This window comes from Gadus chalcogrammus, chromosome 18, assembly GCF_026213295.1.
Source record: "Gadus chalcogrammus isolate NIFS_2021 chromosome 18, NIFS_Gcha_1.0, whole genome shotgun sequence".
NCBI lineage: Eukaryota > Metazoa > Chordata > Actinopteri > Gadiformes > Gadidae > Gadus > Gadus chalcogrammus.
This window is the reverse complement of record NC_079429.1, coordinates 9681637-9709485: the sequence shown is the minus strand read 5'-3', so window position 1 is coordinate 9709485 and position 27849 is coordinate 9681637. Positions and strand designations below refer to the sequence as shown.

Genomic DNA, 27849 nt, shown 5'->3' with positions numbered 1-27849 from the left:
ACAAAACCAGCACACTTTCCTCTAGTTTTTTTTCTTAAGTATATTCAGTCACTAAATTGAAACAATTTCCAACGATAAATAAAAACAAACATTTGAATGCACACTGGCTTTATCGGAATAACAAATGTGTACACACTATTTTGCATGGAGGTATACATCTGAATTAGAAAGCTGCGTCTTCTTTCAAAATCTAATATAATAAAGAGCTTCCGCAACCATTAATCCATATAAATATTTAATAATTCATCGCTGCAGAGAGTAAAGGAAAACGTGACGTCAAATAATTTGATACCTTCTACTGGAGTGCTCCACTGCGCAGGCGTGAGAACTAAAGTTCAGAGCTGCTAGCTCTTCCCACTAGCCGTAGCCAGCAGTTACCAGAGGAGGAGACGGAAGCAGGGGGATTTAAAAATATACACACACCACGGACACACAACCCACAAAGTCCCTAATGGCTCCTCGGGCCACCTGAGCGCGACCAACGCCGTTATCACCGTGTATTTACGAAAGCTGAACCTTTTGGGATGGGATGGTTGGTTGTGGAAAAGTTTGTGTTTACTAACGCTAGCCAGTCCGCTAGCTCGGCTAGCTTGCTAGCGTGGAAGGTGTACCAGTTTGTTTAATTTATAGCGGCATGACACTCAAGACTCCTTCCTAGTCTTCAGACCAACTCGCCTATCATTTGAGTCCTAACCAGCCGTTGTGTTGCCAAGAAACAGTTAGAATACTCGTGTTATTTAAAGCTCTGTACGCATGATGCTTCACTTGTCGTGCTATCAAAGTGTTCACTACACGTGACGGGCTGATTTTCTAATATCACAACCCAACCAACATACCATTGCAACGCTTTCAGGTAGTCAGCACTCATTCGCGTTAGTCATCAATCAAAACAATTCTGAAGTCGAACTATTGAAGCGTCCGTCGTTGCCTTGTGTCCCCGATTGACGGTCTCTTTGGGTTTTACAATCACACAGAAGATATGGATTTTTAATGGGACCCAGAATGTCGTCGGCTTCTATGGTGGCCACTCGCTCCTGAGCGATATCTAAAAACAGCTTGTAGTTGGATAACCATGGGAGGATGTGTCGGTAGAGAGCGAGAAGACACACAGGGCCATGGCTCTTCAAGAAACGGCGGCAGGGCACACAGAAGGCGCGGAGGTAATGTACGATTAAGATCGAAATGTGTGTTTTCTATGTGCAGCTAAGGTTTTATTTATTCTGTATGCATGTTGCAAACAATTTTAAACATCATTTTGTTGTAGAAGAATAAAAATAAAGTAATGTCCTGTCCTCAATGCAGAATTTCGAAATTCCCTGAAACATTTGCGTTATTTCTCAATGCAGTACCATTTATCATCCAGTCTTGGTCTATTTGTTGAAATCATGTGGTGTTATTTTTTTGAAGAAGCTCTGGTCAGTCAGTCTGGTAATGGAGGATGGTGTCAACAGCAGCATGGAAGTCAGACATTCAACTGCTCCTCGCATTTAATCATTTCCCCAACGTTCTCAATCTATTTGAGTGTACTGCTGACCTTATTGTTTCATGTATACCTTTTCATTGTAAGATACAAGTGTCTCTGACCTGGCCATTGTCAAGTGTCTGTAAACCTCCACCACCCAGGTTCTGCATTTTCAAAACTATGGAACAGCAGCACCTAATCAGTTAAACAAGTTGCCCATCCTTGACGTGATATTGTGCTTTTAAATCTGAGGCTTTAACGATTCTTGTGCTATTGATTCTTTGATTATTTCCCTATTGGGACTTCAATGCAAGTCTGTTTGCTACCTACCCTGCTTCCCGATAATGTTCTTATGAAGATAAACATTGGCTACCTGCCACATTCTTCTCTTCTTACGCTTGGCTTTGGTTGTGGCCAATGGTATTTGGCCAGCCACTGTAGCACTTACACCAAGTGACGCTGTATTTACAAGGAGAAGGATTGGAACTGCACAGGCCTCCACGCCCAACATTTGGCAAGAGATTCTGTGTTGTCTCGTTGTGCGGTGGCCCTAAGACACACTGTGTTGAATATAAACTCCTCGTTAAGATGACTGAATTCATGAAACGTTCTGTTTAACGTTGTGTGGGAAAGTGTGGCCGTGAGAAGTTGGATGTAATTATGTTTGCTCTGTGACAAATGATTAGAACCTTCTCCAGATGCTGATATGTCTGCTGGGTTTGGCATGTACCTGGTGTACCGTTTTTAGAACGACCTTTCCTTCATCTAAACTGTCTCTGTATGGGTTTTCTTGAGTTTGGAGAGGAGAGGGTGGCAATGCCTTGGGACCAAAATGCACCGATGTATCGGACGAACATCGGTAAAGGCCGATATTCGCGTTGTTGACTGCCATCGGCCTATCGGAAAATAAGACGACATTCACCGATGGCAGTGGCCGATGTTTACACGTTTAATGCTTCATCCTCTGGAAATGTCACTGGAACATGTCTTACAAACTGCATATCGCTGATCTTTCTCCGAGACAGTGAAATACTCCCACACAACCGACATTTTCTTTCACTTTTATTTGTAAACAAACCACACGTGCATGCGGGCAGCTTTTTTTTCTTTCACTCCGCAAGCGTCCTCGGTTGCTAAGTGACGTCAACGTCTTTGGCGGACTATTTCTCAGCTGATCAACACTACGAATGCTGGTAACAAATAAATCGTTAAAAGACACACTGTGTAAAGTCATCTTTTTGGCCATAGTTTCGATATGCTAAAGACGTGTCTAGTTCACCGTCATGCAGGCTGTGTTCAGTAATATAAATACTTAGCGATCTGTTTTCGGCGCATGTAGGCCTATCTGCCTAGGCCCACGTTGAAATAATGTTGACGGCAGTTGTTGAAATAGACAGATTGATTTTCATACAAATCATAAAAGCCTCTCCCCGTCATTGTGTGTGCGTGCATATGCGGTGCGTGTCTGCGTGCGTGGGGGGTTAGGGTTTGTTTCTCTGGCACAAAGGGGGGAATAAATAACAAAATAACATTGTATCGGCTATTGGCCAAATTTTTATTTTAACTATCGGTATCGGCCCAGAATTTCACAATCGTTGCCTAATCATGTTTTCCTAAGTTTATGAATTGAAGGGAAGCAGCCTTTGCATTGAATGTGACTTGGCATAGTTGGTAAGAGAACCTACACGCTAGTCTAGGTCTTGAGGAGGTCCGGGTAGCTTCCCAGGACCTCCTTCCTATTCCACCAAGTCTTAAGTGGCTGTGTCCATCCTTTTCTTATATATCACAATTCATTTCAAGAAAGTTCATGAAAGAAACATTATTTTGAATCCCCCAATAATATAATTATTACTGTTTATTTAGCTGGAACCTGTCCAGAAGATTGTAGAGGTTAATTTGCGCTAACCACTAACTATTTCTGATGGCGCGAATCTTCAGTTATATTTGCTTGTTTTAACATGCTGGCCTGCATGTTTAAACGTCTTAATGGTACAGTAAAAAACCTATTAATTCCAAATTCCTCCTTGCAGAAGTTCCTTGTGTTTAAACTTTTATTTGGCATATTTACCTCAACAAGTGTCTTCTTCTGGCTCCAATGTATACTAACATGAATAATGGTTTATAAAAGCAAATGGGCAGTGGATGGCCTGACATATTTATCAAGATTAGGATTTTGAAATATGATCAAAAAGTGACATGCAAAAAAAAAGGCTGTGGCAAGAAAAAATATTATAAGGAAATCCTTATCAAACCATACAAAGTCCCACTCCCTATACATAACTCTGGTTACAAAGGTGCACAACCGGGATGCCTTTCCGTCAGGTTCTTTTCAACTGCTCGCCAAGATTCCCTGGCATCGTGATAGTGTTGTAGCTTGTATCATCTCATCCTGATGGCTATCAGCAGGGACACCATGCCAGGCTTCCAAGCTAGCAACAAGTCAAAACGTGTCACGTCTCACAGCGAGGTCGTCCGCGTGAACAACAAGGTATTCTACTGGGGCTCTGGTGGGCTCCAGATGGCATGTTGTTGATGTGTGCTTTGGTTCATGAGAGTTCTAAAGAGATGGCTGTTCATTATGCTTGTCTGTAAATTACCACACATGTGTCTGTTGGTTTGGTATGATGAAGAATTGCTATTATTTTGATGACGTACAGTCTATGGAAATTATGAGGGATGACCTAGGCATAATGTCTTCTACTGCCGGTATGGAAATTCTTTGGTATTTTATTTGATGTTATTGCGTAACCCTTAAATGGTTTCTTTCCTTGGATCTCTGAACAGCCCCCAGGTGTTGAAAGACTATGAGAAGATCTTTGCTTGCCATGCCTTCTTCAGATGGTGTGCATGGCGGTTGTCGGTGATCAAAGTATTACCGTCCTCTTAAAGGATTTTTAAGCCTAACATGTGGCTTGTTTGCCTGGTTATCCTGGTGGTCGCTCTGTGGAATAACTGATAACTCATAGCTGTTGGTCTCCTCGGTTGCTCCTCGCTGTCGAAATAAAAATGTTTGGCTCTAGCTGACAATGTGGCAGCGACCTTTAAACTATCCCCAGGGTTCACACTGCTTCTCATGAAACCTCCCACAGTTCTTGCTGAGGCTTTATCCTTGTTTGTTCTCCTGTGAATTGAGTCCAGTATGGTGGGATTCATGGTGACATCACATCACTCGGCAAAGGGCATGTTTCGCTGCCACTGGTTGTTTTCAACCACCATGACTGGTTCATTTTAAGGGTGTGTCAATTTTAAATTATGTTGACGGGCGATTGTCAGCATATTCTGCCAAGAGTTGGTCAATATAAGCATCCGGCCAGCCATCAATCTCTCTATCCATCCATCCATGCGTGCATTAATCCACCATCCATTCAGCCATACATCCCCTTGTTAATAGAGACCATCTGTCTTTCTAAATGCAATTGTGAGTTTTAAAGATTTATTGTGTGTTTGTCTGCTCCAAAGAGGCTAGTGCTTGACTGTCAAGTTCTTTCCTCCAGAATTAAACAGAAACAAAAGCCTAGAATCCGTAGTGCCTGGTTGGACCAAACATGTACGTTCTGGGCTCCACTGAATTCCCTCTGACGCACGGCAACCTACTGAAGATGACATTGCTGATGTATGAAATAGACCAGAATTGAACACTGGACCAAGCAGAATGTGGATAACGCCCTGGATTTATTTGTATTGCGGGGACGAGAATACGCCATGAAGGAACATAAATACACAGAGGGCCAGAGAGACGCCACCTTTCGTGCCACAACTCACTCTCTAAGACAAAACACTATGTAGGCCCTGGAGTCAAGCATGTTTTTGGCCACTCCCAAGACTGAACTTGGTTGGGTTTGTGATCCTGTTGCGTAGTTTATGAGACGTTTCATAAGCCGGGCTTCGCGGTAATCTTGAATCATGCAGCAGTGGCATATCAACTCAGAAGAGGCCCCATGTGATGAAAACGCCCTGCTATTCCCTCATGCGCCCCTTACACACTTTGCCGTACGTGTCGATAACGTCATTTCCGGGCATTGTTGAAATCGGTCATCACGTCTTCTCTGGTTGCTGTTTCGGTTGACCGTTGTTTGTTGTTTTGCTTCTCATTAAGCCAGACTGGAAAGGTCCAATGTGGGGAGTGGCTCATTCCTTCATCCTCACTTTCTTCTGTGCTGTTCAGTTTGGATTGTAAATCTACTACAGCACTTTGTTTTTCTCAAAGATTGCTCTTCTATTTTAAATAGAGACTACGTAATTAAGGGTTTCATTATATGGAGTTAACTGAATTTGATACATTTTTAATTGAGAAAGGCAGCAGCCATTTTCCTGTTGAAAGGGATGAAGAAACAGCCCTCTGCCCCTGGCCCAGAGGGCTGTTTCTAAGTCTAATAAGCACATCGGAACAACTATAAAAAACAACTACCACCTGGCTGTCTTTAGCTTATTGGCAACATTCCAACTGATACTTGGATCCCTTTCTCCAATTAAACTAATGTCTGTGTTATTGTCATGTAATTTGTTGTTCAGTTGCTCTGGGTTATCCAGGTGGTGCCTTTTTTTTTTGTTTTCCGCCTCTCAGACCCAGTTTTGGGTAGCAAGGAAATCAGTTGCATTCACATCAAACACAGCATATTTATAGTATGTCGTAGAATTGCACAACCCCCAGTACACCCTCCTGTGTTTGTTGGGCTTTTACTTTGTGTAACATATGCTCCATTTTAAAAATAAGTGAATATGTGCTCCATTGTGTTGCCACTTGGACACATTTACTTGGTGACTCATTGTTAAGGATGAGGAATGTGTTGAAATCATTTTTGCATATCCATTCTAATTGGCTTCCCCTTGCCAAGTGTTATGTTCATGACTTCAGAGGCTTTGTTTTGCACTGAGCGTGCACTTCGATTCCCCATCAGGACTATGGAACATGGTACCTTACAGCCGTTGAACATAGTACTTTTACACCCCAAGAGGACTAACCCCTAACCCACTACTAAATGACCCGAGTGCATCATTAATCACTCAAGATAAAAAGTGATTGACTAAATCACTGGTACTGAGCTGGTACACTGTATTTATTACATTCCCCCCCCCTCATAAAGCTCTGCAATTTTTTATGACGTCCTCCTTCCTGGTTGCCATTTGTATCCATGTTACTGGACTGTTTCCTGGAGTCGGGGACCATTAGAGCAGCAGTGTAACTGCAGCCTACTGATAGTAGGGACGCTCCTAGGATGACAGGGCTGTTCTCACACACAGCCCTCCCCCCCCCCCCCCCCTCTCCCCCCGCTGCTGCTAATCCTACACCACCTCACCCTGGTCTCGACTCCTCCTTGTACTTCACAGCTATAAATAATTTGTTTCACGGAAAGGAGACCCCTTTGGATTGTCGCTCCATGTCCTCCTCCTCCTCTTCACTCTCAGCGGGGTCATTTTTCCCATGCTTGGTGTAGGAGCATATCACCGGTGTAAGCACATAAGATGTTGCCACAACAGTATTCGGAATGTAATTACTGCATGTGTGGGCTTATTGTGTGTGCGCCGTGGTTCTCCCTAGTACACTGTTGACTCCCACAGAAAGGGGAAGAGAGGCTGTGTGTTGCTGTGACTCATCTGCCCGATCCGGCGCAGATGAGTACCATCCATTTTAAAAAGAGCAGCACTTGACCTACTCTTAGCGGGCCGTGCGTAGCACGCTCCTGGGAGAGGGCTGACCCTGTGCTTTTCCAAGTGTTCGCCTTTATTCCATTAACCGTTTTATTCCCCCATGTAATTGAGTGGTTTTCAGCAGGTGACTGTTGTGGTTATCGGGTGACTTAAGATATTGGATTATAGGTTGATCCCTTCTATGAACTACAGGTTCAACACATCAAGTTATATTATTTTATATCGACGCATTAAATGGCCTCTGTGGACACACAGTGGGTCCCTCTGTCACCTGCCCACAGGTGACAGTTCTTTACACCAAAGATCTGATTACACATCAGTGTTTCCTTCTACGTCTTCCGGTTCATTCCGTCCGGCAGTGAAAACGGATAACAGAAACATGTGAGGCCACGTCACAGACACATTATAACGATCACCAGATGATCGGAATGGTTGGCAATGAAACCATTTTGTCTAAATCGCAGACGATGACCATAAATGCTGGTGCCGTTATGGTCGCAAGACGCCCGTCTTTTATTGTTTATTAAAATGAATGTCCCATGGCTCTCTTCCAGGTCGCAACGAGCCCCTGAAGAAGGACCGGCCAAAGTGGAAGAGCGACTACCCCATGACGGAGGGCCAGCTGCGCAGCAAGCGGGACGAGTTCTGGGACACGGCACCTGCCTTCGACGGCCGTAAGGAGATCTGGGATGCGTTGAAGGCCGCCGCCGTGGCCCTGGAGTGCAGCGACCACGAGCTGGCCCAGGCCATCGTAGACGGAGCCAGTATCACCCTGCCCCACGGTGAGGGGGGGGCACACACTTACACACACATGTTCTCACACACTCGCACGCTCAAACTCACTGATGTACATTCACAACCTCGCTCTATCTCAGTCTCAGTCTCTCAACCTCACTTACATACTCCCTGACACACTCTCAAATTATCCCACTTTCACTCTGTCAAACTCACTCTCTCTGTCAAACTCACTCTCACTGTCCAACTTACTCTCACTGTGTCAAACTCACTCTCACTGTGTCAAACTCATTCTCACTGTGTCAAACTCACTCTCACTGTCCAACTCACTCTCACTGTGTCAAACTCAATCTCACAGTGTCAAACTCACTCTCACTGTGTCAAACTCACTCTCACTCTGTCAAACTCACTATCACTCTGTCAAACTCGTACATTCACACTGTGGCTAAGTGATGAGTCCTGTCAGACAGTCGCGCCACCAGTCTCGTACTCCCGTGTACAGTTACCTCCTATAACGTTACACTACCTCGCAATATCTGGCTGGATGCTAACTGCATCCAGCCAGATAGGGTTGATCCCTAATATGTAACTCTGCTCGTATTGCTTTACTTTCTTTTTCAAACACAGGTTTCATACACGGGTTTCAAACGAATGAATGCTTCCATAGTCTCACGTCGTTCATATATTCTTATTCAGGCTTCAGACAGTCAGTCGTTCAAACCCGTCAGACTGCACTGCAGCACATGCTTCCCGTGTATGCGAAGCCAGGAGGAAAATGGCTGAGATTCTAGCGCTGCCCTCCCATCAGTGTCTGGTACTGCAGTGATCCCGCCACCTGGGAGGTCGTGACGGGATGTACGGATGGCTGCAGCGGTGGAGACACCCGCTGGGTCACGGGGCGGCCGTGTCACCGCGTCCGCCCCTATTCAGGTCACCTTCCTCGGGTCTTCTCCCCGTGCACCAAATAGGAGCCCGCAGCCAAACTAGGTCAAGGCGGCCTTTGTGTTGCGTACAGTAGCGACACGGCAGCAACATACTGCTGATGGTTCTGGTCTGAGATATCGATATGCTAAAAGCAGGGTATTGTGTCAATGTAGAATAACCTTTTATTATAATAACCTAATTTCTTTATCATAATTTTTAGCTATTTTTATGAAATTAGGTTTCTAAGATTTCTCTGTCTGTATTGTGATCCTCTTGTTGAAGCAGTTTGAATTGTTAATTCGTCAGAACAGCTTGTGCTTTGCCAAGTATAGATATAGATTATAGAGCTTGTGCTCTTTACTCTGCCCCCCAGTGTTATCAACTGCACACTGCAGCTGTGTAAATTGGGTCTAAGCACTTGGTTGAAACATCCTGCCATAGAAGGATTCATAAGATACACATCAGCTACACTGATGGTGACTTAAATTTGCTTCTGAGAACACTATCAAAGCACCTCCTACATTTTGTTGTTCATTTTCAACCTTTACGGCCTAATGCTGCTTACATATGTTTTTGTTATGCTTTTATTTCTTACTACTGGGTGAACCTTGCATTGTCCTAAGACACTACAGAATGACCACGTTATACTGCACTTCTGTTAATAAAAATGACCTTTAACTTTATAAGAGTCAGCTGGAATATTACCCTGGGACGGGAATAAGCTCATGCAGAACACTGATATCAGGACAAGCCTTCGGGCTGCTCCACACTATTATATTATAGTTGTTTCTAAACCCTGTCGTCCTCGCCGCCTTCCCCCCCCAGGCACGTTGACAGAGTGCTATGACGAGCTGGGCAACCGCTACCAGCTGCCCGTCTACTGCCTCGCCCCCCCGGTCAACCTCATCTCGGAGCGCAGCGACGAGGACCCCAGCGACAGCCCCGAGCCCCCCGTAGCCCCCAAGAAAGAGTTCCAGCTCAAGGTACCGCTCCACTGGGTTAATCTGACCATGTGCTCCTGATATCATTTAATTGTTCATTTTTTTGCCCAATGTTTTTCCTCCACTGCAGTTAACCACGTTCCTCAAGCGTAGTTATCTCACCGCGGAGTGCCTGGAATGAGGTGCTCCAAATGACCGCTATTGGCGAGAGAGAGAGTTCCGAATTCCGAAATCTCTTTTAAGGGAATGATTTTCAATCAGTAACATGGGTTGAGCAGCGAGAGAGGGAGGGATACCGATAGGATATCCAACGATACGTTTTTATTACACGTTTCTGAGATTGCTTCGTCAAACCGCCTAGCATCCCATTTATTCGGCTCGTCTTTGCTGTTGTTCTTGTTGTAAATTGCGGTCTATAAGCAGTCAGAATTACTTTTAACTAGCCCGAGAACAAGTCAACTCTTTAGCATATGCATCTGCAGCCCGACTCCCGTTCAGACAGATTTCCAGCAGACCTATCCCGGTCCGGGCCATTAGCAACGGTCTAAGGAGGGGTGGGTTTAAAACTATGACTGTACAGATGACTGTACAGCGCTGTTGAGACATTTTCATAAACAATCATTATGACTCAGACAATCTGTTAATCTGATTGGTTGTAGGTCTATCCAATTTCGTCTAGAGAATTTTTGGTCCGCGCATGTTGATAACAGCCCTTGTGAAATCACAATTCAACTGAGAAGTTCTAATTATGCATTTGCTAAATGTTCTGGCGATGTCGGGCCACGTTTGAACCAAAACATCTCTCAATATCTACTTCCAGCTATGTTTGTCTACTTTCTTTCATGCCCTCTTCCCTTGCAGTGAATCTAGATTCAGAGGTGGAGCTACATGGGCATTCTTGTACGAGTCCCCCCCCTCCTAACCCCACTCAAAATGTGTGTGGGGCATGAAATGAAATAGTCACACACAACTGGAAGTGGAAATATAGACGATTCTGATCCGGAATCTGGATATACTATAAGACGCTTTGGATAAATTTGTCCCCAAAGGTTTTTTCTTCTTTTTTTTTAATGTAACCCCCATTACGTCCAGGTACGGATGTCTACGGGGAAAGACCTGCGCCTCAGCGCCAGCATGGCGGACACCATCGGCCAGCTGAAGAAGCAGCTCCACGCCCAGGAGGACATCGACGCCACGCACCAGCGCTGGTTCTTCTCCGGCAAGCTGCTCACGGACAAGACGCGGCTGCAGGACACCAAGATCCAGAAAGACTTTGTCATCCAGGTCATCGTCAACCCCCTGGCGTCCCTGGCTCACCCTCCCTCCCCCGCCTCTGCCCCCGCCCCCATCCAGGCCCCCACACCCTCTGTGACGACCACCACCGCCATCACATCCACCATTTCAATCACCTCCTCCGCCCTGGCCAACACCACCCCCGCCACCGACTCCAACTGAGCAGGGCCGGGGGGGGGGGGGGGGGGGAGAGGACCCCCGGGGGCCGCAGAGGAACCTCTCGGCACTGCCGGGTGGGGGGGGGGAAGCGCTCTACCAGGGAACCCCTTTTTGTAAGTGGAGAACGCACAGAGGAGGGGAACTCTAAAGGCGGGAGAACCATATGGCGCGAAAAGAAACACTGATGTGCTGCTTTCCTTTGGTTGTTGTCGATGTTGTTCCTGTCCCCCCTTTCGGGGTTTCGCTGATAAAGAGTTTTACCACTGCTGGTGTACATCTCTCTTGCTCTCCATTTCTCTCCCCGTTTCGCTGGAGTTTGGTTCAGTGCTGCTTCGAAGAGCTCACCCACTCGCCTCCACGTCGCATCTCTTCCCCAGCGAACCCCCCTGTCATCACGGCGGAGCTCGGAGCTCCTGCAGGTCTGCACTCCCCCCATTTGGACATGGTCCCTCCCTCTCCCTCGCCCCGTGAGGTGCAGGGACTCTGCCCTCTGCACTCTTCTTGACTGATGCGCTGATGCATAGTGCCAATTGAAAACACGAGTCGCCCGGTCGCTGATTGTAAAGCACATTTCTGCTCTGGACTATCGGCACCTCCTTCTCCCTGAAGCCTACTGCAAAGCCTTTATCAAACACAGTGGGGTTCGGGGGGGCTCGGGGGGGCGGGAGGTAGAGCGTGAGCTGCGTACCATTTGGTGACTTAACGGTCGATATTAACATTTTCTCTCCCTTCTTTCCCTTTTTTTTATTGAAATATTCTAAGACAAGCTTTTTTGCACACTTGGAAGATTATTACTATGTGCTAGACTGTGTGCCTTTTAATGAATCTTGATGAAATACACAAAGGGTTTAGTGTCCTGGGAAAGGTGTTTTTTTTGTTGCTGGTCTTATCCTTTATCTTCTTTATTTCTTTTTACAATTCGCTTTCGAATCAGGACCTCGTAGTTGGATCCAAACCGCTGCCTTTCTTGGAGAATATTCTAATGACGATGTTGAAGCCTACACACAATGTAGACATTTTGTCTTGTCTATTTGAGCCTAGAGGGGTAACCAGTCCACACTGAGTTTTCTCAGTGTGATTTCTACATGGTCCACATTGTTTCAAGTTGTTTGTACAACCCCATGCTGTACAGCAAATGCATTACAAAATGATGGTCTTTAATGCTGATTGCTGAGGAACTAGGGACAAAAATATATCTATAAATGTAATGTTTTTATGTATATTGAATTGGTTAATTCATAATAATTCCTGCCGTAAAAAACAACGGCTGTCAAAAATGGGGAAATACCGGGGATACTATGATACAACACAACACGGCATATGTGAATGGCATCAGTTCTTATCGCGAGATACTAAATAGTAAGGTTATCTGCTGGCTCTTGTTTTGAACCCTTTCCAAATGCTTCATGTGTTTTTGGCTGTGGCTGGTGTAATATTTTATTACTCTACTAGCCATTCTCAAGAATCTTCTTGCACAGGTGGTGAAGGTCTTATTAGTAGTGGTGGTGGGGGGGTGGAGTTTTCCCAGTGTCTCAGGAATTCAAATCATCTTCCCAGACGGCTATGACTTGGTTATGAGCCTGGGGAATGTAATGGAACCTGCAGACAGTGATGTAGGATAGGTGGACCCGACAAAGTTAATGCATGAGTTGACTGATTTATCAGCCACAGCCTAAACATACGCAAGTATGAGGAAGGGCCACATGTATCCATCGGTTCAATCTTTTATGTCGCCGTTGTTTTTTGCAATCCCATCTTCAACATCGCTGCCACAGAGAACATGAAACCATGTTCTTCAGTTACTTAGGAGGTGGGTGGGTCAGCTCAAACTTTAACTCCAGACCTTAAGCGTACCGCAATCATTGGCTATCCAGAAGGTCCTCTGGGAAATGTCTTCAGGTTTCTCCTTAATATTTGTTTTCTACTCAAATGCGAGTGCATTTCACCTCTCTCCTCCACTTTATTGGTGTGCAATATAATGATCATTGACCTCGTACACGTGGGTCACATGAGTGTTCCGTGGGTTCAGTAAATTGCAGTGGTCAGCGGTGGGGTGTACGGTGTGTGTACAAAACCTTTAATGATGGCGCTCACTCAGTTTAAACTTAACAATCACAGCTATTGTCCTTTTGCCTTACTGCTTAAGTTGTGACACCTCCTCGCTTTGAGACACTGTTGGGGTATTGGTTAAAGAACAAGTTTATATACACACACACTCTTGATCCTCAAGCTGTTATCCATGAAAACTGGTTTCATGACCTTCCCATGCAAGGAAAGGTTTGGAAATGGTTCTGACCAGAATCTAGTTTTTGACTGGCCTTGGGAAGAGATCATGTACGAATAAGTGAATCCACGTACAGATCCGGACCTTGTATGCCATCACCTGGCTCATTTCAGTGATGTATGAAATGGTTGAAGGGCCATTTTGACCAAGTCCGACTCCCTGACAGACTTGTTGAAATGGTTGTGTATGCGGTTGACCCAGCGAGCTGTTATGGTGACTCTTGTCCCAGAGTTTCTTCTTTTCTTCTGACCCTTTTTTTTGTTTATGACTTTGCTTATGTACTCGTATGTCTGTGTTGTTTATGTGCGTGTATGCGACCACATCTACGTAGTGGTTTGGTTTAGAGACGGTCTGTTTTTGATATTTTATGGATTGTTTTGTAGTGTACTATATTGGAGTGTTATTTTTTGATTTTTTTTTTTGGGGGGTGGGGGGGGAGGGGGTTTGTACACTGAACACTAGCTCGGGCATAATCATTATACTGATCATTACATACATGCAGACACCTGGCTCAGACACACGTTTTCATGTCACACAGTTGATTCATATTAAGTAATCTGGATGCTGAACTTGTACGGAAGCCATTCAAGGATGTGGATGTTTTGAGGGCCTCTCAGTAGCCACTAGTGCATCAATCCTCTCTATACACTAAAGGCTTTTGCAGTTAAAATCAAACGTTCCCCATGGCTGGACAAAGGAACGCCGCAGTCCTACTTGAGAAAATAAACAAATATATAAAAAAACTTGACTCATGAAATATTATTTTGATATTGATGTAGACAGATAATATGGTCAAATCCAAGGGGAGACTGAAATAATAATTATATCCTGACGGCTAAATGCATACCTAAAACATTTTGGAGCTGGTGTATTTCTATGCTGATAGATTTCCTAGTTCGACTGTTTATAAACTAATGAAATCGAAATATTGTAAAAAATAACGTTCTGCCACTGATTATTTCTTTTTTCAAGGGACACTTTTGTGATTTATATTTCACCTCAGTGATAAAAGGGGATATGTAGTTAGCATCTTTCATTTGGGTGTAGAATTTTTGGGATGAAGCTTTGGCCGAAAACATCTAACTGAATAGCCCTAACCCTAGCCATTTACAACTATCGGCCTGCCTTAACATTTCCATGGCTTACCAGATATGCCTCCCTTTCCCTTATAAACGGAAAGGGCACATTGTTTGGCGTCTGATTTATTAACTGCTGCTGGAATGTAAAGCCAATTCCAACAATATGTTTAATATTCAAATAAAATAAAGTTGTCCCATTGAGGCAATTTATGGTTAGATTTGTTTGTGCCTAATGTTTATTCAACGTACTGTAAAATTCCTCAAAGATCAAATATCAAACCTTCCACATGTAGTTTGGCCTTGATTTCTGGATTTAATTGCACCGCATTATGGAAGCCAGATAGTCGGAACATATGGAAAGGAAGTTTAAAAGTTTAAAAAGCAGTTAAGTTTTTAAAAACTATTTATTGATGTTTAAAAAATCGATTAATTAAGAAAATGGCAATGGTCAGGATGAGAATGGATGGTTTAATAAATCAGTTAAATTGACTCTTCACCAGCAGATGGCGCTCTACCTATATGAATAGAAGCCTCACACCTCTGATGGTTTTCAGATGACGGAACAAAGCACTGATTCATTGGCAAAGTTTGAACGATGACAAATTATGCTGTGTATTGTTTAGATATATGACAATTTACAAATGCATCTGTTTAACAGTAGCTACAATTGGGTATTACTTTATTTGGGCCATGACTGTTAAAGTTTCAAGCAATAACTGGGAACTCCCCATTCCCAGCAATTTGGTAAGAAAATAAATAAACATTTTAAAAGAACAAAAATATTTGTTCAACAATGTGTATAGGGTTTACATTGGTGATGCAGAATGCAACGCTGTTAGTTTTTCTTCTGTTTCTTCTCGGTAAGTACAGTTACCGTAACTGCGGTGTAAGAGCGGCCAGGAAAAAGCCCCTACTGACGGAGGGATTTCACAAGAAGGGCGCTGTTGTTGTTCGCAACATTCGCTCCGCGCCTGGAGGTCAGCCCGGTGCCGAGCAGCTTTTATTCCGCCTCTCTAAGCAGGCGCCACGGCAGCCCTTCCTCAGTTAGGGGCAATGTGCTTGGGGAGGATCATTAGAGTTAGAAAAATCCCCCCCAACTTTAAGTTCGTTACGGTTTTTAACCACGTTCCGGTGGTAACAGTTTCTTTGCATGTGTTGGTGATTAGGGAAAATGTGGAAAAACACATTCAAATCGTCAATGTAAATCATACGCTTAGTTATGCAATAAGCATGTTAATGCCATCAGTGATTTGTGAATTGTACGACAACAGCTTTCTGCCATGGTTGTAGATCAATGGTAGCGTCCATATAAACACCTGTTGCCTGGAAACGGTAACTCCATGAGAAGCGGCTAATGTCTGCCCTATGGAGCTACGGAAAAAGATAGTCACTCACCAATAACACTGTTATGAGCTGACAATGTATGATTTGCACGAAGCTATGTCCCCATGAGGGAAACCATTGAGTCCCTGTGTGTGTGTGTGTGTGTGTGTGTGTGTGTGTGTGTGTGTGTGTGTGTGTGTGTGTGTGTGTGTGTGTGTGTGTGTGTGTGTGTGTGTGTGTGTGTGCGCGCGCGCGGTATCTGAAAGACGCATTGTTACTATGTGAAGAAAAAAGGCTGTAGCCAGAATAGAATGGAAAGCGGTTGAGATGCATTATGACATTCCTTTATTGCTTTGCCTTATATACGTTTTTGTGTGAATGTCAGTGTCTGTCTTTAAGTTTGGCATGTACGTATTTAGAAACGGTTACTGTATCTACCAAACCTCAACATGAAATTGGTTCATTCTTCTGCTGGCGTGTGTGTGTGAGCCTGCATGCATGTTCTCATGAGTATATTGTCAAGCATTTGGAGGCTTGTTATGGTAGTTTTAGGTTCTAATCCGTGGTCTCTCGGGCCTGTCAGCAGGCTGGAAAAGCTTTGCCGAGACCCTCATCCCTCATTTATCCTTTCACCCTCACCTCACCTGACGACCATGATAAGAGAGGGAGTAGGCCAGGAGCATTCCTATTGGCTGGTGATAATAATCAAAATAAAGGATTTATAAATTCAGTCATCTTCGTGCAGGCAGTTGCATGGTCACAGATGACATTTAACAATTAAATAACTAAAACACTGTATTGCATCATGCACATGCAGTAGAGGTTCCAGAGAATCGCTCTTGGGAAATTCCCACAGCGGTTTTTAATGAGTGCAAATAATAAACTTGCTGTCCTAGATGGGGTTCATCAGGTTTCTTTCAGCAGATTCCTTCATTGAAAGGGACTGACATGGAGTTCAGAAACACAGTAGACAGGCGTCATGCTCAGGTAGGCTGTGACATGCGGGATCAAACCCAGTATCTTTTGGTTGAGAGTCGAGCAGGCTAGTATAACGGAAGCCACACTTCTACTGTGCTCGAACCACAGACAACTTAAATGCAAATGATGTAACAGCTTAGCCGAATGACTTCAGCCATTCAACTTGGTGCTTTAGCAATGACCATGCTGCACTCCACCTTGGTGGTCTTTACTGTTCTTCTTACGGACACAGAGAGGTGATGTTTTGACTGGTTTATTGTATAGTCTGAGGGTAATGATTTAGAGCAGAAGCTGTAACATGCTGCCATGTAGGAGCTCTCCTGAGTATGTGTGTGGGAATCACCTGTGCACACTAATTGCTCAATGTAAAACAGGTGTGCAGCTTTACCCAGCCCGAAATTCCAATCAGTCTGGCTCAGGTTGTTCAACCACACATTACAGGGCATTTTGTAGTATGTCACAAATATAGCGTGTCCGAATGCTCAGTATGCATTGTGTAGTAGGCAAAAAGTTTCCGAATGCGTACTACCGCTACAGTATACAACAGTAGGTCACTACGCTATCCCACAATTTAGCCGGAGTCTGGTTACCGAAGAAGAAGAACGCCGCGGTGAAGAAAATAAAATAATCCAGATGGCTGACCCGGCACCACCAGCAGCGGCTCCAGCTAAGGTAAAGATCTCAGGTGACTTTAATATTGCTGGCATCTGATGTGTAGCGCACAGAGGGAAAATATGTAATCTCCAAACATCCGTTTGCGTTTCGGTGGTGTTCGGAAGCGTTCGGAGGCGTTCTACGCATAGCTGTAGAACGTACTTCATTAACGGTCAAAAAGTAGACACTTAACAGAAATAGCGTATACTTAGTATTTGGATGCACCCAAAGTGTTCCTAAGGATTCTGAAGTGAGGGTGGTTAACCATAGAGGACCCATGTGACCCTGTAGCCACAACACTAGCCTGCCCACAAGCATCTCTAACTAACTTCATGAAGGAGACACTTTTAATCAAGGCGACTTCACAAGGCGACTTCTCAGCCTCACACAAGTGAGACTGGTTTCATTAACAATCAAAGCAAAGGCATTGACATCACTGCCATGTCCTTGGGCAACCTTTATGGAGAGGTCTGGTTCTCCGAAGACCAGTGGACAAACAGTCTGCCCTGGGGAGGGCTTACTCCCTGTGCTGGCTGGTTGACAGGCTTCTGCCTTCCAAAGCCCTGTACACAAGCTTAGTGTCTGAGCCTTTTATAGGCCATTAACCTACCCCATACCCCTCTACCCTTCGCCCCGGACTACCCCTGCCAAGTGTGCCACACATACACACGCACACCAAGGCTTATGTATATCCTGTATTACAGCACTGCAGGTAACATGGAATGTTCCAGGCTAGAGCCAAAACAACCATCTCCTGATGTCGAATCCCAGCTTCACCAGCCAATAGGAATGCTCCTTGCCTACTCCCTCTCTTATCATCCGATTGGTCCTTTTGTTTCAAGCAAACATGCTGCAGCTCAGTTGTCCGATGAGAATGAATACAACAGAAGCAATACAATACAGTGTACGAAACAGTACAACACAATACAATGAAATGCAATGCAATGAAATACAATGCAACATATCACAACACAATAAAGTCCAAAGGTGGTTGTTGTATCTGCTATAATGTCATGTATTGGCTATACAAATAAAATTGAATTATCAAATAATTTCCCTCTCTGCAGAAGGGGGGAATCAGATAGGCTGTTGATCAAACACTAATATTAGTTCATCTTGAGGCACAGTTGTTTTTGCCTTATTGTGTATATAAATTTGTCTCTTGAATCAAAAAGTAATTACAAGTGAAAAGCAGACTTTAACAAAAAGCAGCAGTTTACACTCCAAGACAACGTAGACATCGCTCGGGGTAATGATATTCAAACGGGGGAATCATACAATTGCGGTCATTTTTATTTAGACAGAACATCAACATGACTAGAAGCTGTTCAGAGAAGTGAACTCGACAGGTGATGGTTTGAGTTGATGTATGGATTCCCTACTCGGTGTGGATGATGTCATCCACTGTCCTCAGGCTGTGTACAAGCCAGACAGGCTGACGTTTTGTAAACAATCTGTTGATTTGCAGCGCCCTGTTTCAGGAATGTGTTAAGGATATGTTCCAGCTGAAGTCAAAACTCTAGTCTGAGGATAAAGAAAATGGAAGGTGCAAGCATTATGCGGCAGGGTTTGTGTTGTACCTTCTGAGAAATGCAGGCCGCCCCTGAGGACACATAAGGTTAACATGCATGATATTCATTGTTAACACTCTTGGATACCTACACTATATAACGTGAACATCGTTTGACAGTAGTAAGACTATGTGAGAGATTGAAAGGTGGATGCATTTTTTGCTGCCGTGCACCAGGGTCATCCCATGGTAGGTTCAAAAGGTTTCACAGCATTACCATGGTGTCTAAACTGAGAGTATTCTAATCTTGGTTTCGGAAGAATTCTGTCTTCCCGGTATTTTGATTTAAGCTAGCCCGGTTAACGTGGAAATCCACCCTCTTGAAACCGGGCAGAGGTGGTTGAGCAACACGCACACTGCATTCACCGCACACACACTCCACACCAAAACCTACTTTCAGACAGATGCAGTCAGAACTAGACAAAGAGACACAACATGCATACACAAGGAGCACACGTTGGTTAAACATACGTACACACATAAAAAGTGTACACAAAGACACACACTCACACTTAAAGAACAAATGCAAAAACATACCCATAGACACACAAGAAATTTAAATGTACACACACAAACACTCATGCGTATAAACAGCAGCTTGATTACAGAGAGCAGCTGAGATAGAGCTCTGTCCAAACCACAGGACATGCAGGAATAGTGGAAACATAGATCATGGTCACAACGTTTTGCTCAATAAAATGTTACGTAAATCCTATATATTTTTTAACAGTAAATGAAGAGATAATTACTACTCGCTGCTGAAAGCCAAGCTTTATTCTCTTATCCAAAATGGTTGGCCCTATCATGTTTTGCTCATATGCTGTGGTATCATTGTTTGATTCAAAGATTGGGTAGAATAATCTACTGGTGAGCGTTGGAGAATGCTAGCTGAAAGCTTCTGGGTTCGAACCCCACTGTCTGCAGCCTATCTGTGTTGTTGAGGATATGTATCTTAAGCTACAAACCAAGCACTGTTACACAAATTGAATTACAATTATCTGCTGGACGGTAAGAGTAAATAGTAACTCATAGCAAGTCGAATGATGTGTGAATTGCAATAAAATCACACTGTGTTAATGGTTGACATTGAAGCCCAATGGTCATGATCAATGGTAATTTAGCAGGAACTTTTATCCAAAGCAACTTACAGTGAATTGTGTCATTGAGGAGTAGGTACGGGTTAGGCATTTGCTCTAGGATTCCTACAGGTAGACTGAGGACATAGAGACATTAAACTCTGTACACTTTTTGCTGGGAGGCTAATACCCAAGCTACCACATTATCCTGCTACTAACCTACAATAATGTGACCACCAAAGGGATCCAAACCTATGACATGCTGAGTGGGAATGGGGGGAACGGGGGGACGGGGACGGGATCAACTATGTGCACAATGCATGCACTCATGGCAGTGTGCAAGGCACCCCTCACATAAAGGGCCATATTCAAATGGCCAATAAAGCAGCCTACTGTACAGGTTGTAAGTTGAATGTGGCCAATTCAGACTGAGTTGACCTAGAGTGTGTTTGTACACTGTGTGTTTGTGTGTGTTGCATGTGTGTGTGTGTGTGTGTGTGTGTGTGTGTGTGTGTGTGTGTGTGTGTGTGTGTGTGTGTGTGTGTGTGTGTGTGTGTGTGTGTGTGTGTGTGTGTGTGTGTGTGTGTGTGTGTGTGTGTGTGTGATTTGTAAGGAAATTACACGGTATGTAGTTATTCCAGAGTTTGTTTGTTTTGTTTTTGGGATGCCACACCTGATTCTATTTCTCTTGTCTGCGATTACTTTGTCGAGCCTTCTGCCAGAACTACACAAATAGCATCCCCTCTGTCCCCTATCTACCTATTTGCATCTATTTTTATTAATAACCATCTCTCTGTCTCCTTCTCGGTCTCTCTCACTGTCTCGGGCTCTCTTTCTTTCTTTCTTTCTTTCTTTCTTTCTTTCTTTCTTTCTTTCTTTCTTTCTTTCTTTCTTTCTTTCTTTCTTTCTTTCTTTCTTTCTTTCTGCTCAAAACAAGCTCAATATGTGTGTGTGTGTGTCCAGGTTTGACTTTATCCTCCTACTCCGTCTGGGTCAGACTGATACTCTGTTAGGTTTAAATCCTCCACCAATCATCCGGCTTTTGGAGAGTTCTAAAGGAAGGGTAATAAATGTAAGGTTTAAGATGGGTCGTGGTGGATGGGTGGGGGTGGATGGGTGTGTTCTGCCACACAAGTTGTCCCTGGGGCCCCCGAATGGGGCCTTGGCTTTGGCAGGGAGAGGGAGGAAGAGGGGGGCGAGCGGGATAGAGAGAGATTGAGGAGAGAGAGAGAGAGAGAGAGAGAGAGAGAGAGAGGGGGGTTGGGGACAGGAAACAAAAAGAGAGAGCGGGGGCACATGGGAGAGAGAGAGAGAGAGAGAGCAGGGTGGGAGGGCAGCAGGAAGAGCAGGGGGGATTAGAAGCGCAGCCTCTCGATGCCACGTTTGCATCACAGAACTGTAATTCCATTCAGAGCGGTGGTGGGGAGCCAGGCTGGCAGCCATGGGTCTGCTCAGCCCCCTCCATCAGCCCCCGTCCTCCCTGCTCCGTCAGCAGCTACATGTCCCAGCGACCCCCGCCTCACATGGTACCAAGCCCAAGCCCAGGGGCAGGTATAGGTCCTCCCGTATCTCTTGACGTCAAAGCATGCATGACGTTTCAGCTGCTGCTGCTTTGGAACTACCATTCAAGGGTGCTCAGACAAACAATGTGGCCACGCACACACACACACACGTACAAACACATAAATATACATACACAAGCACAAGCACACACACACACACACGCGCACAAGCACAAGCACAAGCACAAGCACATACACAAGCACACACACTCACTAGTACACAAGCATACAGCAACGTGCAGAAATAAATAATTAAATATGCCTATGCACTGCCAGTGTTTTTCATCCATCGGAGCGAACTTTAAAAGCTTCATGGAAGATTTGTCGGGTCGGTCCCATGAGCAGAGTCCGGGTTTTCCAGTGAATCACAACGACGGCAATGAGATCCAGAGAGCGTATCATGTGAGATGCGTCAACCGAGACAAAACCCAAATAAAATGCCTCCAGAAACCAACTTGTGTTCCCCCCACAATGTTCAGCTGTGGTGGTGCCAACATATGGAGGGATGCATGGAGGCCTGTTTCATTGTCTCGTTAACTTCTGCCTCTTGATCTTTCATGTTGCCAGTTCAGTCTCCTCGAGCGGTTTAACAACTCCCTAATACACATGCACGTACATGCATACATCAACAACGTGCATTTCAGTTCTTTCACACACACACACACACACACACACACACACACACACACACACACACACACACACACACACACACACACACACACACAATGAGCCACAACATCATCAGCAGGGTGTGTGTGCAGATGGAGAGCAGGGGTGAACAGCTGTTTTATGTGGGTAAAAACCACTGTCCTGCTTAGAATGCAGGTTTCCACGGCCACAAGCTTGTGTTTGCCCCATCACACTGGTTGTCACGGATACAAGGGACATCAAAATGCCAATATGCAGAGTGTGTGTATGTGTGCGCCATGCGTGCCTTTGTACTTGCATGCGTTTTTGCCCTCGCATATGTTTGTGCACATATCTGTTTTGCTACATTCACCCTTTGCTACATTCAAAATGCCCCTGTGTTGAGTGTGTGTTTGTGTGTGGGTGTGTGCCAGGGCAATTGTGTGTGTGTGTGTGTGTGTGTGTGTATGAGTGTGATGTTCGTTCTTTTCTCACACTCTTTATGTGTGTTTCTGGAATCCATATCCCTTCTCTCCCGGGTTCTTTGTAATGTTAAACATTGTGTGTGTGTGTGTGTGTGTGTGTGTGTGTGTGTGTGTGTGTGTGTGTGTGTTCGTGTGCAAGTATATGTGCGTGTGTGTGTGTGTGTGTGTGTGTGTGTGTGTGTGTGTGAGAGTGTGTCTGTGTTGGGTCAGGGAGCCTGGGCCGTAATGCGAAACCAAGATGAAACACACAGTCATCAGCACATTCCTATGGCCCCGGGCGAGAGAGAGAGAGAGAGAGAGGGGGAGAGAGAGAGAGAGAGAGAGAGGGGGAGAGAGAGAGAAATAAAAGGAGAAAGGGGGAGAGACAGAGAAATAAAAGGAGAAAGGGGGAGAGACAGAGAAAGAGAGCGTGACAGTCAGAGAGAGACAGAGGACAGAGACAGAGATTCCCAGAGAGAGTCTGAGAGAGACAGAAATAGAGACAGAGAGAGTCCAAGAGAGACAAAGAGACAGAGATAGAGACTGAAAGAGAAAACAAAAGGGATAAACTGTGTATGCATAAGATGAATAGAGACAGAGAGAAAAACACGTGGTAAGTAGAGGATGGTTAAGGTTAGAATAACACAGTAGTAAACACACACAACACACGCACCCGCATATTATAGTCTTATGTACACAATGTACAATATCCCTGCGCCTTCTTTGTTCTGATATACTTGTAGGGACGTAAACTTGTGGGAACATTCAGCAGATAGTTTAAGCATGTAATTTTCCTCCAACCTGCCAGTCTGATATATTGCAATGTACAGAGTCATTTGTCAATACAATGTCAGTGCAATGCACAGAGTGAATGTTTCAACAGTTATAACGTTTCCCAACACATTGTTTAGGCAATTCATGTATTCCAATTGTAAACACTACTGTATAACAGTGTTCCATTTTTTCAATCTTTCTGCTGACTTGTTTAAAAAGTTCTGTCTCCTAATATTGTATGCAGAAACCGAAAGAATCTTCCGTAGAATAGAATCTGCAAATTATTTTTTGTTATATGTTTTCTAGATGGTATATTAAGGAGAGCATTAATAACAATGTGATTCAAACTAAATATAAGCAATGAACAATTCAAAGCCATTCAAATTAACCCTTATAGAAACTTTAGAAATGTCCAAAGGGCATGACGCATTGAAATTAAGATACTTCCTTTATTCTTTTGCAGTAGTACTTCAAAACCAAGAATTACACAGAGGGTCTAAACGTGTTGTAATTGAAGGAAAAAGCTCAACACTGCATTTTCCAAAAATGATAATTGACACACATATCCAGATATCAGTCACTGTTTGTTTTGACAGATTATTCAATTTTTTATTTATTTCCAGGAACGTTTGTTTAAGATGTTGTTAAGCTCTTCTTGCAGAAAATCCCCCATGCTCTTGATACTTATTTCACAAGAAAATCTATATCTTTCATATTGGAGCATTTTCTTCTTTCATCTAAAAGGATCGACATTCTGTCACAGCCTATACCGTAAATCGAAAACTCTTGACATTTTCAGGTATGGTTACCAATAACCCCCTCTACCCATAAACCCAAATTTGTGGTACTGCACTCAAAGGTGGCGCTATTGTAAAAAATCATTAATCAGGCTTTTTTCTCAACACCAGATTGACCTGGACTCAAAATTCTTTCAGAATATTAATCTCTAGAATCAGACGCATTTATAAAACCTGGGTTTTATGCCCTAAAAACGTATACTTTTCCCACAATTTCATATTAAAGCTAAACATGATAAAAAGATTCACAGATACAAAAATAATCAAAAATTCACCAAAATCGCCACATCAAATCTGTAGACCAAATCTCACAAAAATCATTGAACAGAATTTGTTTTACTTAGTTCCATTTGAGAAATATCGGCCACTAAAGTTGGAGCAGTTAGCCCATTTTTCTTATATGACCATTTTGTTACTGTATAAAAAAAACATACAACTAATATTAGGTGGATACCAAAACCCCCCACTAATAATGAACCCAATTTGTGGTACTGCACCCAAAGGTGGCGCTATTTAAAAAAAATATGAACTAGCCTTATTTCTCCTCCGAGATTGACCTGGACTCAAAATGTACCCATCATAGAAAAGCCAAATGTCCACAGTCTCAACCCATTTTGCCTATATTACCATTCTGTTATTGTATAACTACCATACGGCTATCATTAGGTGGATACAATTAGCAGTTTACGTGTTCAGATCTGTACTCTTTTAAGAAAGCCCTTAATTCTCTTGTGAAATGTGTGCTTGGAGTTTTCTTGATGTTGTGTGCTTATCAATAGACATTTTCACCCTGTGAATGAGGTTTCACACAGTTTAGGAATGTCAGTGGCTCAATGGGATGATGCCTAGTACTGGTGTAGTAGAGTATTCGTAACCCGATTAGAGCATTACGAATAAGCTGAACATGACATTCTGTCATTGCCAATTGCCATTTCTCATTTAAGAAACACAACATTGAACAGCACCTGAAATTCTTTAGGCAATCGACATTCCGGCTCATTAGTTTCCAAGAATCTGATTGCCAAGACACAGTATGGCATTAAGGGCAACTTCTTCGTTAACCATTTTTCCTTCATAATGAACTCTGTCCTATTGATATTTCTTCCGTTAGTCTTCTTGACAACAAATGTTTAATTTATCCAGAATTTCAAAGATTTTTCAGGAATTTCCTTTTAAGATGCCCTTAATTAATTTGAGAAATGTTTGCTTGGAGTTTTATGGATGTTGTGTGCTTATCAATAGACATTTTCACCATGTGAATGAGGCTAGATTTTAGGTTTGTCAGTGGCTCAATGGGATAATGCCTTGTACTGATGGCCGCAGATCCTTAGTTTGAGAGCTCGAATCCCGATTAGACAATGCTGAACATGACATTCGGCCATTGCTCTGGAGCCCAGTCACCTGAAAGCCGAGACACAGTATGGCATTAAGGGGAACATCAACATCATTCCTTCATAATTATATGATATATTTATATATCTTCCATTAGTGTGTTCTTGACTTTTCATTTTGTTCGGACCCCGTTAATCACCGCTTGTGGTTATATTTTCTTCTTTATACCATATTCAAGTGCCCATGTGGCCCAGGAAGTCGATAGTAGATCTACTCTGTGTTATGTGAGCCACGTATAAAGAAAAACATTGATTCGATTTGAAGTGAAACATTTATTATATTTGACTTACAAAAATGTAATTCTTGCTTGGTAGAGATTACAGAACCAGTTTTAAAACATCCCTTGCACTTTGAAATGATCTCTTGAAGTAATTAAAAAACGGACCACAACCAGCAAACAACAACAGTAAGAACATCTCAAACTACTTATGAAAATAATGTATAGAAAAGAATCTCAGGAGGCACTGGATGAAACAAAAATATTCATTTTTTGCCCATACATTACTTGAAATGGTAAATTTCCCCGACCTTGGACCTATAGCAGCCATACTGGTTAGTTGGGGGTATATATCTTTAAGAATCTTAACGGTAATCATAAAAACTCAAAATGGCATCCGGGGGAAATTTAATATGCAGAAATTGAATGCAGACCTAAAGAAATACTGCATTGGTTTCCCCAACTAAACAACCAATATGGCTGCTAAGTGAACATGTTCATTACAAACAAAAGGCACACTACGTGACATCATCATTGCACTAATGTGGTGACATCATATATAATATAAACCAATGTGAAAAAAACAGCAATAACCTTTCGCCTTGTGGATCGATTGATTTACTGTTTGGCGACCATTTCAAATCTACAGCTGCATTGCACCACAGAAGGCGGTCCGCAAAGGCTGACTGGTGGGTGGCTGGTGGGATATGAAGTTAAACTGTGTTTTTGCAAGTGTCTTCTTTGCACAGTGTCCGTCTTTGGCTGGTGGACACCTTGTCGATATTCAAGTACCCTCCTCTACCTCTTGAGTGGGAAGTTAAATAAATTAGATGCTGAATGAACTGCCCTGCAGTTGCAATGTGACTGGTGGTGATAGTAGACATACATGATACTCAGTACAGTTCAACTGAAGACCAGGGGTGTTCCTTCCTGATTTCTCAAATGGATGAGTTTGCTCGTCATACAAAACAAACATGTCAAAGTGTGAAAAACAAACTACGCTGGTTATGCTTTTACTTTGCCCAGCTCTTCTATGTGCACAGATTCTAAAGTAATACCACATCCCGTTTCGTTAAACTGCCTTGATGAGTTTCGAAGGCCAACATCTAAAGCCTCAAAGTTATTGACGACAAAGCGTACATGGAAACCAAACAGAGAATAAAACGCCCGGAAAAGCACACCCACAGACATTATCTCCAAACAACAGACATATATAACAGCCGTAACGCTTTTAATGACAAAACCTGTCCTGTACTCTAATCCTGAGGAGGTAATAAATCAGGTAAAGATTGCATACAATTGTAATTTCAACACCTTATTTATAAAATCATGTTTTAGCATATCAGGTTTGAGGTTGAATAATAATTGAGGGTAAAAAAAGTTTATTTGGGATAAAAATGTGTCAACCACATTTAATCAGAAAAAATACCAAAGAACATTTAACCGATAACGACACTTTATGATCATGTATAATTGTTAAAAAAAAATTATTTAACACTTGCTGTTCTACCAACCTAGCAATGTATGAATAACACAATTCATTTAATTGAAATTGGATAAGGACGATGTCCATGCTAGCAACCTACTGTTAGCCTACACTCGAAAGATTGGCAAGAAAACTCAGTAGTTGATAAAAGAGAACAAAATAATGAAACCGTTGCTGCAGTTCTTTTCTGATATCCTGTCCTTACATGCTTTGCTGTCCAGCAACAAACCTCGCCGATCTTAAAAAATATAATGCCAAGCACGGTCTCCCCCCCACACACGTGCCCGTCTACTTTAGCGCTCCTCATATGCATCACTGCTTGTTTGTTGTAGCTTTGCGACGTGATGAACGTATCGTGTGATAACGTGCTTCAAAATAGCCTAATTAGAGTAAACACAGA

General features: G+C 43.3%; 1 protein-coding gene across 1 annotated transcript; it reads left to right on the top strand.

The window, feature by feature from the left end:
* Positions 1–328: 328 nt before the first annotated feature.
* ubtd1b (ubiquitin domain containing 1b) lies at positions 329–15466 on the top strand. Its single transcript, XM_056576973.1, has 4 exons — positions 329–1160; positions 7666–7893; positions 9596–9753; positions 10804–15466. The coding sequence occupies exons 1-4, from the start codon at positions 1073–1075 to the stop codon at positions 11164–11166; spliced, it is 837 nt and encodes a 278-aa protein (XP_056432948.1). The 5' UTR covers positions 329–1072; the 3' UTR covers positions 11167–15466.
* Positions 15467–27849: the final 12383 nt, after the last annotated feature.